This window comes from Salmo trutta, chromosome 11 (assembly GCF_901001165.1).
Source record: "Salmo trutta chromosome 11, fSalTru1.1, whole genome shotgun sequence".
In the NCBI taxonomy this organism is placed as follows: Eukaryota; Metazoa; Chordata; class Actinopteri; order Salmoniformes; family Salmonidae; genus Salmo; species Salmo trutta.
Window position 1 is genome coordinate 12,511,002 of NC_042967.1, and position 15,000 is coordinate 12,526,001.

General features: G+C 45.3%; 1 protein-coding gene across 1 annotated transcript in view; it reads left to right on the forward strand.

Moving 5' to 3' along the window:
• The window catches only part of LOC115201998 (lipopolysaccharide-responsive and beige-like anchor protein), a 273,164-nt gene that overhangs the window by 252,723 nt on the left and 5,441 nt on the right, over nt 1–15,000 (forward strand). Inside the window, exons 47-49 of the mRNA XM_029765858.1 lie at nt 2,847–3,014; nt 11,055–11,156; nt 11,427–11,623. Coding sequence (XP_029621718.1) covers nt 2,847–3,014; nt 11,055–11,156; nt 11,427–11,623 — 467 coding nt within the window. The remainder of the gene's footprint in view (nt 1–2,846; nt 3,015–11,054; nt 11,157–11,426; nt 11,624–15,000) is intronic.

The window sequence follows — 15,000 nt, forward strand, 5'->3', positions numbered from 1 at the left end:
GTGTAGGTATAGCCCCATTAGAGCCCTGTTTACTGTACTGACCCAGGTACAGCCTTTATAGTAGGTGTAGGTATAGCCCCATTAGAGCCCTGTTTACTGTACTGACCCAGGTACAGCCTTTATAGTAGGTGTAGGTATAGCCCCATTAGAGCCCTGTTTACTGTACTGACCCAGGTACAGCCTTTATAGTAGGTGTAGGTATAGCCCCATTAGAGCCCTGTTTACTGTACTGACCCAGGTACAGCCTTTATAGTAGGTGTAGGTACAGCCCCATTAGAGCCATGTTTACTGTACTGACCCAGGTACAGCCTTTATAATAAGCATAGGTATATAAGCATAGGTATAGCCTCTATCCTCCAGCTCCATACGTCCCCGGCTACGTCTCTGTCTCCCGGCTACGTCTCTGTCTCCCGGCTACGTCTCTGTCTCCCGGCTACGTCTCTGTCTCCCGGCTACGTCTCTGTCTCCCGGCTACGTCTCTGTCTCCCGGCTACGTCTCTGTCTCCCGGCTACGTCTCTGTCTCCCGGCTACGTCTCTGTGGGTCCCGGCATCCGTCTCTGTGGGTCCCGGCATCCGTCTCTGTGGGTCCCGGCATCCGTCTCTGTGGGTCCCGGCATCCGTCTCTATGGGTCCCGGCTCCGTCTCTATGGGTCCCGGCTCCGTCTCTATGGGTCCCGGCTCCGTCTCTACGTCTCCCGGCTCCGTCTCTACGTGTCCCGGCTCCGTCTCTACGTGTCCCGGCTCCGTCTCTACGTGTCCCGGCTCCGTCTCTACGTGTCCCGGCTCCGTCTCTACGGGTCCCGGCTCCGTCTCTACGGGTCCCGGCTCCGTCTCTACGGATCCCGGCTCCGTCTCTACGGGTCCCGGCTCCGTCTCTACGGGTCCCGGCTCCGTCTCTACGGGTCCCGGCTCCGTCTCTACGGGTCCCGGCTCCGTCTCTACGGGTCCCGGCTCCGTCTCTACGGGTCCCGGCTCCGTCTCTACGGGTCCCGGCTCCGTCTCTACGGGTCCCGGCTCCGTCTCTACGGGTCCCGGCTCCGTCTCTACGGGTCCCGGCTCCGTCTCTACGGGTCCCGGCTCCGTCTCTACGTGTCCCGGCTCCGTCTCTACGTGTCCCGGCTCCGTCTCTACGTGTCCCGGCTCCGTCTCTACGGGTCCCGGCTCCGTCTCTACGGGTCCCGGCTCCGTCTCTACGTGTCCCGGCTCCGTCTCTACGGGTCCCGGCTCCGTCTCTACGGGTCCCGGCTCCGTCTCTACGGGTCCCGGCTCCGTCTCTACGGGTCCCGGCTCCGTCTCTACGGGTCCCGGCTCCGTCTCTACGTGTCCCGGCTCCGTCTCTATGTATCCCGGCTCCGTCTCTATGTATCCCGGCTCCGTCTCTATGTGTCCCGGCTCCGTCTCTGTGTCCCGGCTCCGTCTCTGTGTCCCGGCTCCGTCTCTATGTGTCCCGGCTCCGTCTCTATGTGTCCCGGCTCCGTCTCTATGTGTCCCGGCTCCGTCTCTATGGGTCCCGGCTCCGTCTCTATGGGTCCCGGCTCCGACTCTGTCCCCCAGCTCTCATCTCCAACACCATTCAGAACCACTCTGGAGATCTACGAAAGGCCTGTGATTCAATTTTGAAAGGCAGAAGCTCTCTATCTCTCCATCTCCTGTAAAGGGGGAAGAGAGGGAGGGAAAGAGGGGCGGGGAAGAGGGAGACCATTGTGTGTCTGTCTCAGGGGTGTGCGACCGGAACACGAACACAGTTTAATCTTACACGCGTTCAACAGCTGCTGTCCCGCTCCCCGTAGCCCCCCCGTAGCCCCCCAGGTTAAAGAATAGGACTGATTTGATCAATTTACAACACTTGATTTGGAAACAGCGACACTCTCCTCCCTCTCCACCTTGCTCATAGTGTCCTGTTGATTGAATGTAATCTGAAAGTGAAGTGGTTGGGGGTGTATTTAAAGGGATAGTTCTCCCAAATTACATATTGGTCTTCTGTAAGCGGTCTATGGACAAGGTATAACAACAATCCATACTTATGTTTTAGCATTTGTGGCAGAAATACCATTCATCCATGGGACTGATATTAGCATTGTTTAGCCTCATGTTCAAATCATCTACAAGTGACTTTGTTGAGCATCACAATCAATTTGAGCTACTTTTTTAGATACTTAAAACCTGTAACACCCACGTGTAAGAATGAAGTGTTAGATTTGGCATAGTTCCTGCGCTGTGCAGAAATGAATCCATAATTAGGAATCTATAATTATTTTCTAGTGTATATATGAACTGTCAGACATTTTGAATATTACACAGCTATGATGTCTTGGTTAACTCCGTCTGTTAGAAGCTGAGCCAGACTGCGCACGCGGACACACACACAATTATCCCTCTCTTTATACAGATAAAAGGTCATTTGGGAACAGACAGTGAAGCAGACACTGAGACAGAAATGCACCCTGGGTTACAGAACAGTGATGTGTGTCTGCAATACTAGATACATATTCACTGACTGACTGAATACACACGTGCACATGTGCACACACAAACACCAAGAGAAAATATTTACACTCCTGTGAACATCAGTGTGAGGCTGTGAGCTCATCTGGAAGGTGTAGAAGAGTTAAGACAGCAGGCACATGCAACAACTAGGTATATCAATGGTTCAGAGAGTGTCAAGTACTGTAAAATAAATTGCTACTGTATTTTAATATTTCATAACTAGACTAAAAAATCAGATGGCTGTGGCTCGAATTGTGTGTGTGTGTGTGTGTGTGTGTGTGTGTGTGTGTGTGTGTGTACCTGCGCTTGCACGCGTGTGTGTGTGTGTGTGTGTGTGTACCTGTGTGTGTGTTTCCAGGGAAGCTGACCCAGATAGTGTTTGGGCACCGTGACGTGGTGACGTGTCTGGCCAGGTCTGAGTCGTACATCGGAGGGGACTGCTACGTCCTATCAGGCTCCAGAGACGCCACGTTACTGCTCTGGTACTGGAACGGAAAACACAGCAGCATCGGAGAGAACCCAGGAAGTAAGTACACCTCCTATGCTAGGGGGGAAAATCCTACAGTAGTAACACGAAGAGTAAGTCTGCGTTTACACAGGCAGCCCAATTCTGATTATTTTCTCTCTCACTAATTTATCTTTTGACCAATCAGATCAGCTCTTTTGCCAATAATTGGGCAAACAGTCAGAATAGGGCTGCCTGTGTAAAGTACCACACTGTCGCCCAGAACCCTCTTTCTCTCTGAGACAGGTCTGACTGTATTTACAGCCCCAGTCTGTAAAGTAACAACTAGTTTCATCTGACCACACTAGGTCTCCTACACACAGATTGGATTTCTGGGAACTGACTGTGGTCAAGAAATGGGCTCTCGCTCTATAGTGTGTGTGTGTGTTAGAGAGAAAGTTCTGTGAGAGAGAACGTTAGTGTGTGTGTTGTCCCTCCATGTGTGTGAAAGTGAGAGTCCGAGGACCACTTAGAGACGGTAAATGTGACGTGGGGGTCGCTGGTCACATGAAAGCCCACCACCTATCTGATGCGGGGTTAGAACAGTCATGAAAAGTGCAAAACGTTACCGTTGGGGGGGCCCCCCCTTACAGCCCTTACTCTTACCATGACATATGACATGGACCATGATGATCAAAGGGCTGAACACAGAGCAGGGAGAGCCACTGCCTCCATGGTACTAATTTGGCTGGCTTAGAGACCCTTACATGCTGTTAAGTGCCCTGCTACAAATGGACTGCAATTTATGACAAATTGGGATTTGGTTAATAAGACACATGGGTTGTTGATCTGGAACACGGAACGTTAGATGATGGCGTGTCACTGACCTCATCTGGTGTTTTGGATGTGGATGTCGCAGTCTTTCCCACCACGAGGTGTTTCTAAAACTAAAATAAACCAAAAGTACGGTACAGGCCTACGGGAAGGTGGGCATGTTGCTTAAGTTACAAAATACAGACTTTTGATTTTGGCTGCTATTTTACAGATTTGGCTGCTATTTTGCAGATTTGGCTGCTATTTTGCAGATTTGGCTGCTATTTTGTGATTTAGCATTCGAGGTATTCCTTGTTTCCGAGGTGTAAATTACCATTAGCCTGCATATTCGGTTAATTCTAAATGATATAAATAATTAGATGTATAATATATTACCATATGAGGTTATTACTTCACACGTGGATGATTACATCACTCTGAGTACAATCAGTAGAAATGTTTTCATTAATAAAACATGCATACTGTAGGCTGTGTTCATTTATACCAAATAGATCAAACAAGAAAAGATAATTACATTCTACATACATTATATGATGTGTGTGTGCCTTATGAATCCCCAATTCCACATCGGCTACCCATGACTTTAAGGTTGGCAGATTTGATTGAATGAGACAGTTGGTATAGGACTAGGGTATCTGTGTCGATATGTACATTGTTCTTCTCCTGCCTCAGTCAGTGCCAGTTTGCATGGTGTACAGTCTAGTAGTGAATCTAGCGTATATGTTTGTATAGTGTGTGTGTGTGTGTGTACAGTGCCTTCAGAAAGTATTCATACCCATTGACTTATTCCACATTTTGTTGTTACAGCCTGAATTCAAAATGGATTTATTTGATTTTATTTTACCCATCTACACTCAATATCCGATAATGACAAATAGAAAACATGATTTTAGAAATGTTACCAAAGTTATTGAAAATGAAATACAGAAATATCTCATTTTCATAAGTATTCACACCCCTGAGTCAATACTTTGTAGAAGCAGTCTTTCTGGGTAAGTCTCTAAGAGCTTTCCACACCTGGATTGTACAACATTTGCCCATGATTCTTTTCAAAATTCTTCAAGCTCTGTCAAATTGGTTGTTGATCATTGCTAGACAACCATTTTCAGGTCTTTCCATAGATTTTCAAGTAGATTTAAGTCAAAACTGTAACTCGGCCTCTCAGGAACATTCAATGCCGTCTTGGTAAACAACTCCAGTGTATACTTGGACTTGTGTTTTAGGTTATTGTCCTGCTGAAAGGTGAATTTGTCTCCCAGTGTCTGGTGGACAGCAGACTGAACCATGTTTTCCTCTAGGATTTTGCCTGTGCTTAGCTCCATTCTGTTTATTTTTTTATCCTGAAAAACTCCCCAGTCCTTAACGATTACAAGCATACCCATAACATGATGCAGCCACCACTATGCTTGAAAATATGGAGAGTTGTACTCAGTAATGTGTTGTATTAGATTTGCCCCAAACATAATACGTTGTATTCAGGACAACAAGTTAATTGCTTTGTCACATTTTTTGCAGTATTACTTTAGTGCCTTGTTGCAAACAGGATTTATGTTTTGGAATATATGTGTTCTGTACAGGCATCTTTATTTTCCCTCTGTCAATTAGGTCACCATGCTCGAATGGATATTCAATGTATTTTAAATAAAATAAAAAAGTTTTATCTACCAATAGTAGGTGCCCTTATTTGCGAGGCATTGGAAAACCTTCCTGGTCTTTGTGGTTGAATCGGTGTTTGAAATTCACTGCTCGACTTGGAGACCTTACAGATATTGTATGTGTGGGGAACAGAGATCGGGTGGTCATTTAAAAATCATGTTAAACACTAAGTCCATGCAACTTATTGTGACTTAAGCATTTCTACTACTGAACTAATTTAGGCTTGCCATAACAAAGGGCTTGAATACTTATTGACTCAAGACATTTCAGCTTTTCATTTGTAAAAATGTTGATTAACATAATTCCACTTTGACATCATTATTTATTGTGTGTTGACCAGTGACACATTTTTTGGAATTTGATATTTTTTTTATTCAGTCTATAACTCAACAAAATGTGGAAAAAGTCAAGCAGTGTAAATACATTTCTGAAGGCTCTGTATCTGTATATGTGCATCTGTTATTCTTCAGCCTCAGCCTGAGCCAGCCAGCCTGCGTTGTGTACAGAGTAGTTTGTGTGAATCAAGTGTGTCTCTGTCTGTCTCTGTCTGTCTCTCTGTTTGTTTCTCTGTCTGTCTCTCTGTCGGTCTCTCTGTCGGTCTCTCTGTCGGTCTCTCTGTCGGTCTCTCTGTCGGTCTCTCTGTCGGTCTCTCTGTCTCTGTGTCGGTCTCTGAGTGTTTGTGCATGTGTGTGTGCATGTGTTATTCTCCAGCCTGCCAGAGTCTGCATGGTGCAGCAGTGAGTTTTAGCAGCAGTACTTTAATCAGTCTGGCCCACCACCACAATATGATGCTCCATTGCTCTAGACCGCATCAGGGTCTGCTAACCATAGGGCACGAACGAACACACACACACACACACACACACACACACACACACACACACCAGGGATTCCTTTATTCTCCCGCCAAACACAGTGCTTTCAAGTTCAGCCCCCAAACACTCACACACGTGCACACACACACACACACGCTAGTTCTCAGTGCCAATGTGTCTACAGTATCCAAATTGTACATTTGCACACTACACACACACACACACACACACCTACACAATCAGTGCCTGCTCCTTACACTCTTCTCTGTGTGAGTGAGTGAAGGGCAGTAGAGACCATGCACAGTGGGAGGGGATTCTGCAGACTATACTGACCTCTGTTGGCTCAACAGTAGAACACACAGGTTTATGGGTCCCCCCCCCACATTTTAAACCATGACTTTTTAATAAAGATACATTTAGGAAGTAGCCTCTACATAATCATTCAGTGAACAACAGCTGAAATTATATGTGTTTTCTCTCTAAGCATTACACATACACAAACACACGCACATTTATCTTTCTCCAGGTAAGTGATACCCTTTTCAGTCTACACACACACACACACACATGTTAGCAGTGTTGGTTTTATGTATTATATTGTAATCAGATGTCTGCGTAATGCAAACCAAATGGTGGCGAGCAGCTCAAAAGGTTAAACGATACACCAATATATCAGTTTTATTGATCTTCCACGGGCAAAGTCCGACATTACGCTTTAATCCTCGCCGTTGTAGGGCGTAAATCAGCGTTTGTGACGTTTAGGATGTTGGACAGTTAACTTACTGAAATCTATACATGGAGAGATCATGACCTGTTGGTCTGGTGTGGCCACAGTGTCAGCATGGTGGAACCTAGTTGGAAAGTCGTCAGGGTGCCTGCCTGGGCCTTTAAAAGCCCTACAAATAGTTCACTGAAATGAACATAAAGGGGTTGTCCATCATACCAGGAGCCTTTTTACTTTACAGGGGAGGTCAGTGGAGGTACGGAACGTTCTGCCTTTACTGTGTTTAGGGTTACTAACCACCAAGCTGAAGGCAGTTAGTGTATCGGAGGAGTCTGCACTAATGAAAGATTTACACACGTTGTGTTTTTACTCTGGGAAGTTCAGGAGGCAGTCATTTATGTGTATTGAGTTAAACTAAACCAACGTCTAGTTCAATTGCAGAGTGAAGTTGTTAAATGTGCAGTCAAAATACTCAAATTTATACCAATGCTTGTTGATTTGCACAATGGCTATATAGTGGGAAAAGGGCTAGTGAAAGAGGCACATCAATGGTTAACATAGTCGGCTATCTCCTAGGTATGTTCTCTACAACATCAATGGTTAACATAGTCAGCTATCTCCTAGGTATGTTCTCTACAACATCAATGGTTAACATAGTCAGCTATCTCCTAGGTATGTTCTCTACAACATCAATGGTTAACATAGTCAGCTATCTCCTAGGTATGTTCTCTACAACATCAATGGTTAACATAGTCGGCTATCTCCTAGGTATGTTCTCTACAACATCAATGGTTAACATAGTCGGCTATCTCCTAGGTATGTTCTCTACAACATCAATGGTTAACATAGTCGGCTATCTCCTAGGTATGTTCTCTACAACATCAATGGTTAACATAGTCAGCTATCTCCTAGGTATGTTCTCTACAGCATCAATGGTTAACATAGTCAGCTATCTCCTGGGTATGTTCTCTACAGCATCAATGGTTAACATAGTCGGCTATCTCCTAGGTATGTTCTCTACAACATCAATGGTTAACATAGTCGGCTATCTCCTAGGTATGTTCTCTACAACATCAATGGTTAACATAGTCAGCTATCTCCTAGGTATGTTCTCTACAGCATCAATGGTTAACATAGTCAGCTATCTCCTGGGTATGTTCTCTACAGCATCAATGGTTAACATAGTCGGCTATCTCCTAGGTATGTTCTCTACAACATCAATGGTTAACATAGTCGGCTATCTCCTAGGTATGTTCTCTACAACATCAATGGTTAACATAGTCGGCTATCTCCTAGGTATGTTCTCTACAACATCAATGGTTAACATAGTCGGCTATCTCCTAGGTATGTTCTCTACAACATCAATGGTTAACATAGTCGGCTATCTCCTAGGTATGTTCTCTACAGCATCAATGGTTAACATAGTCGGCTATCTCCTAGGTATGTTCTCTACAACATCAATGGTTAACATAGTCGGCTATCTCCTAGGTATGTTCTCTACAACATCAATGGTTAACATAGTCAGCTATCTCCTAGGTATGTTCTCTACAGCATCAATGGTTAACATAGTCAGCTATCTCCTGGGTATGTTCTCTACAGCATCAATGGTTAACATAGTCGGCTATCTCCTAGGTATGTTCTCTACAACATCAATGGTTAACATAGTCGGCTATCTCCTAGGTATGTTCTCTACAACATCAATGGTTAACATAGTCAGCTATCTCCTAGGTATGTTCTCTACAGCATCAATGGTTAACATAGTCAGCTATCTCCTGGGTATGTTCTCTACAGCATCAATGGTTAACATAGTCGGCTATCTCCTAGGTATGTTCTCTACAACATCAATGGTTAACATAGTCGGCTATCTCCTAGGTATGTTCTCTACAACATCAATGGTTAACATAGTCGGCTATCTCCTAGGTATGTTCTCTACAACATCAATGGTTAACATAGTCGGCTATCTCCTAGGTATGTTCTCTACAACATCAATGGTTAACATAGTCGGCTATCTCCTAGGTATGTTCTCTACAGCATCAATGGTTAACATAGTCGGCTATCTCCTAGGTATGTTCTCTACAACATCAATGGTTAACATAGTCGGCTATCTCCTAGGTATGTTCTCTACAACATCAATGGTTAACATAGTCAGCTATCTCCTAGGTATGTTCTCTACAACATCAATGGTTAACATAGTCAGCTATCTCCTAGGTATGTTCTCTACAACATCAATGGTTAACATAGTCAGCTATCTCCTAGGTATGTTCTCTACAGCATCAATGGTTAACATAGTCGGCTATCTCCTAGGTATGTTCTCTACAACATCAATGGTTAACATAGTCGGCTATCTCCTAGGTATGTTCTCTACAACATCAATGGTTAACATAGTCAGCTATCTCCTAGGTATGTTCTCTACAACATCAATGGTTAACATAGTCAGCTATCTCCTAGGTATGTTCTCTACAACATCAATGGTTAACATGGTCAGCTATCTCCTAGGTATGTTCTCTACAACATCAATGGTTAACATGGTCAGCTATCTCCTAGGTATGTTCTCTACAACATCAATGGTTAACATAGTCAGCTATCTCCTAGGTATGTTCTCTACAACATCAATGGTTAACATTGTCAGCTATTTCCTAGGTATGTTCTCTACAACATCACTCCTCAGAATGTGCTATTCCAATCCTCAAGGCTCAGCAAACTAACAGCATATTATATAGGTGGCTCCCATGTAAAACAATTCGGTATTTAACAACCATGTCCATTCTAGCTTTTCCATTTCTATGACTTCCTTCTTGAAGTGCTGTCTGTTGGTCTGTCTCCTGCTGTAGTTGAACTTGACCCTGTCCTCTCCTCTGTTTGAGAAGACCCAGGGCACCGTGCGAGACGTGGCGTTGAGACGCCCTCTGTCTGATAGTGAACTCATAATGAACTGAAGTGTGGGACTGACTGTGGTACAGTGCTTTAGCAGCTTTACTATGACCTCTGACCTCTCACCCCACATCAAAGGGAGCAGGGGTCAGCTGGGACCCCCTGTTAAACACCAATATTTTCAGTGCAGCAACCTGGCTCCTGTAAAGCACCACAAAGTAGCAGGCAGACTTTACCATCCCTCAGAGAGAGGGAGGACGGGATAGATAGAGGGAGGGAGGGAGGAAGGGTGAGAGAGGGGGTAAGGTTTGACTCTTTCTTCTCTGTCTACTCTGCAGTGCATTTCCATTGGCTGTATTTACTTAATAAGTTTCATCACTGACTGATGTAGTGGTCAACATTGTGGTATATCCAACAGTGGGCAGTACCAGTATTGGCAGGACAGGTGTTGATTGGTTGGAGCTAACCCAGGGCAGAACTCATGTTTGGGCTCTTGTCTCTGACGGCTCAGCCCAACGCAAGTGAATGATGGGCTGTTCTTTTTGGCACATCTCTCTTCTCTTCTCTCTCTCCTCCTCGTCTCCTAAAGGACGGTGTCAGAGCCTAGTCTCTTGTCTGGAGGCATCTGGAGTTGGTTAGGTTATTCTGGCGGTGTACAGTGTATTAAAGGAAGAGGGAGACTGTTAGTGACAAGTGTTGGAGAGAGAGAGTGGAGATGCTATCGCTGGATGAGTCCTGTCTGTTTGCTGAGAGGGGTGGGGGTGAGTTGGGAGTGTGTGTTCTGGTCTGGGTCTCTGATGAAGAATAATTATTCTAGAATAAATGGCAGCTACTATGCTCTAGTTCCAGTGATGGTCAGAGTCCACCACATAGCCACCCATTCTTAAATAAGGACCAATTCTCACAACCACCCACACCCAGTGGCTAAAACCACTTACAGTTATGATGGGAGCTCGTCAGAATCACTCTGCATTGTTTTATAGCCGGAGCACAAACGCTGACAATATGTTGCCATTCGTTTCTAAATTGTCATTTCTATGTGTTGAAATGCATGACCATAAAGTGGGTCTTCCACTTTGAATATACCAAGCATCCCATTCTGAGGCATTATAACTTATAGGAAAATGATTGTGTGGATTTACCGCCCTCTAGTGGCTGTAAAATGAACATGCCCATACCTGATGTCCATTGGCTAACGTGCGTTTGTGTGTTTTTCCCCAGCTGAGTTTGTGACGCCCAGAGCCATCCTGACGGGTCATGACTGTGAGGTGACCTGCGCCAGTGTGTGTGCCGAGCTGGGATTGGTCATCAGTGGCTGCAGAGGTGAGTGTGTGTGGATCAACCGAGGCCTCTCGCTATAGACTAGGTTCAAAGTAACTTAGATCTTGGTCACACTGACAATATGAATGTCAGAACAGTGAACACTTTTATACTGAACAGCCTCGTACTGTCAATGTAGACAGGTCTGTAAGTCGCTTTGGATTTAGAAGAAGAAGAAATGACCATATTACAATGTCATTATGATGAAAACCCTTGAGTGAATCAGTGGAAATCAGAGCCTGGTTAGTAACTTCTATGTTCCTCCACTCACAGAGGGCCCGTGTCTGATCCATTCCATGAATGGGGACCTGCTGCGGACCCTGGAGGGCCCGGTGGGCTGCATGCAGCCCCGTCTCATCCAGTCCTCTACAGAGGGCCACGCTGTAGTCTACTACGACAAGGGACACTTCTGCTTCTTCTCCATCAACGGAAAGCTGCTGGGGCACATGGAGGTGGAGGAGAACATCAGGGTAAAGGAACCCACTGATATAGAGAGCATCAGGGTAAAGGAACCCACTGATATAGAGAACATCAGGGTAAAGGAACCCACTGATATAGAGAACATCAGGGTAAAGGAACCCACTGATATAGAGAACATCAGGGTAAAGGAACCCACTGATATAGAGAACATCAGGGTAAAGGAACCCACTGATATAGAGAGCATCAGGGTAAAGGAACCCACTGATATAGAGAACATCAGGGTAAAGGAACCCACTGATATAGAGAACATCAGGGTAAAGGAACCCACTGATATAGAGAACATCAGGGTAAAGGAACCCACTGATATAGAGAACATCAGGGTAAAGGAACCCACTGATATAGAGAACATCAGGGTAAAGGAACCCACTGATATAGAGAACATCAGGGTAAAGGAACCCACTGATATAGAGAACATCAGGGTAAAGGAACCCACTGATATAGAGAACATCAGGGTAAAGGAACCCACTGATATAGAAGGACAAAGTCATTTCATTAAGCTTCTAACAGTTTTAATGTTTTGTTGGAAAGCCTAGTGTACACACATTTTGATCAGGTTTAAAGTAAGGTGCTTATTTCTAGAGTGGGCTGCCTCTCTGTCCTGTTCTATCCTACTGGTCTGGGAAAGTTTCTGTGCTTCATCATGCCAGTGGTCTGCTCTCTGATTAAAGACCTGCTCCGTGGTCTGAGGCCTGTCTGCCTCAGGGCATACACATGCGCACACACACACTTCTAGCCTAGGAAGTACCAGGTCAAAGGCTCTTTACTTCCATTTCTCCTCCAGTCCAGACAAGTCTCTTTGATCCTGGTCTCCCGTGTCGAGTCCTATCAGGTCTTGGTGCTGGTTCAACATGGCAGGAAGGCAGACATTCTCCCAGTCCTAGCCCCATTAACAACCCTCAGGCACCACACCACACATTCCCACATTTCACATTTCCTGCCTCACAGCTACGGTGTCACAAAATGGCCGCCGCTCTTTGGCCAGTTTCCCTTTCCCCCTGTTTCCGATGGGCCTGGGAAATGTAACCCAGTCCCTCATAGGCACACCTGCTTCCCATTTGAGCCAGCTGTACTCTGCCCCTGTCACACAGTCACAGCCATAGCACCAGGACCTAGACTGATTACTGAGCTATTTACATACATACACCCCCCCCCCATTTGTTGCCATTAAGCAGACTGGATCAGAATTCATTGGCAGAGCAAGTCTGGTGTTGAGTTGGTGTTCATTGTATTGAAATCACATGGTGCTAAATAGGAAAGGTTAAACAATGGATGACCTTAGAAGTTTAGAATGAGTTTCTACTGTAGTGATTCAGATTCTACTGAAGATTAGGTTGGTGAGATCCAGATCAAATGATCCTCCAAACAGCTGTTATGAAGATTTAGTTTTCCGATTTTATCCACCACTATTTTGGTAACTACAACAATAGTGTAACCAGCCTCCTTTTCTCATGTATATAAACTGTTAGTCTTTATTTATCAGATCCACAATGGCTCTCTGATAGACAGTTAGTTGCTGTCTTATACAACACAGTTTTAGGTTTTTCCAGGTCCCCGTAGTGTCCTCCCCAGCCCGTTCTTTTCATGTACATAAACCGTCAGCCGTTCCTGGGCCGTTTTGCGTCTCTCCTCTGCTGTGCGTTGTAAATTCCTGCCACGTCAGACAGAATCAGGGGTCTTCACATCTCAGGGTAGCTCTGTGAGAGCAGCGGCCCCCCTCGTCTCAGTATGAGGCCAGGACGTGGTGTTTAATGCACTGCACTAGACACCAGTATCAATCTTCAGCTAGCGCTGCGTCCCACCACACAGCAGGACTCCGGGATAAATAAATGTTTGTCCTGGCCCAAGGTGTCCCCTTACAGTAGTCTTGTTCCAGACTCTGTGTTGGTGTGTGTGTGTGTGTGTACATTTTTGTGTGTGTGGGTGCACAAGTGCTTATGTGTGCATGCAGCGTGACTGTGTGTGTGTGTGACTGGGTATGTTAATAACTGTAGTCTATTTTTGTATTGGTATTTATTATGGATCCCCATTAGGTCCTGCCAAAGAAATTAAGGCAATAATAAAATAAAACAGTACATGTAACATTATTACACCACTACATATCTAATATGTGTGTAGAATGAGTGTTCTGGCATGTGTGTGTGTCTCCTCATAGTCCGCATTGTTCCTTGAGCAGACGACACGGAATCCCACCTAACCCTTCACATTCCCCTTTGACCTTCACATTCCCCTTCGCTTTCCTCAAAAAGCAGGAAATATGGCCGTTAAAAGGAGCATGTGGTTCTATAATAGTTCTCCCTGGCATCATTGCTAGGCTCTGAAGTCATCCTTCAGACACCTGAGTCACGTCGGCAATCTTGGCTACTGTGGAGACGGCGGCCATCTTGTTTGGCCTCCCAGTCGCAGAGTGGCTGATTTTAATTCTGTCCTGGAACAGCCTCCTACCTGTGTCTGGCTGAGTGGTCTGCCAGGTCTCCAACCCCCCAGCAGCACACAGTGGGTTATGTACTAGGTCTAGCCATAGAAGGCTACATCAACACCATATAGTAAGTACATCATCAGTGCCAGAGGCTGGATGGAGTAACACTGACTTCACGGAGGAACAATTAAAAGAGAGTTACTGTCAAGTTAGTTCATGCTTATGAGTTGAGGTCATGAATCAAAACAAGTTCAGTTTGGGACTGCTGCCACTATTTCTGTGAATGTAATGGGCCATTCCTGAAATACTGAGAGCCATTTTGGCAAACAATATCTGAACTACATTTTCCTTTATTGAGTTAATCCTAAATGATGTTGATCTAAATGTCTGTTCTCTTAATCAATAGTGTCAGATTAACTGACAAAAATTGCTATGGGGCTTTATATGGCAAGATAAAGGACGCAATTACACAGATATCAGACACACAGCAAACACATCTAAACAGAATGACATCCCCCACCCCTGTCTCCCCCGATCACCCCACAGCCATACTCCATTCCCAGAATCCTTTCCTAGTCCTCTTGGATGGCCATCTAACAAAATGCTCTGGAAAGATTGATCCCTCAGTCCCGTTGCCAGTGTGTGAGTGTGTGGCTCGTGTGTGCGTTCGAGTGTTTGTGTGTGTGCCTGAGTGAGTGTGTGGCTCGTGTGTGCGCTCGAGTGTGTGTATATGTGGGAGTGTGAGTCAGTGCATTAGTTCAGACTGCCAGGTCTTCTGATACTGCAGTTTACTGTTAGCAGTGGTCCGTTCACTGGACATCTTCCCTGTGGCTCATAAGAAGAGGCCAAAGGTTGTCTGTGTGTCTGTACTGTATATCTGCAACCAATTATCACTTCAAGTCCATTGGGAGCAGTCAGGCGAGCTAGAGTGATCTTTGGCTTATTGGGAAA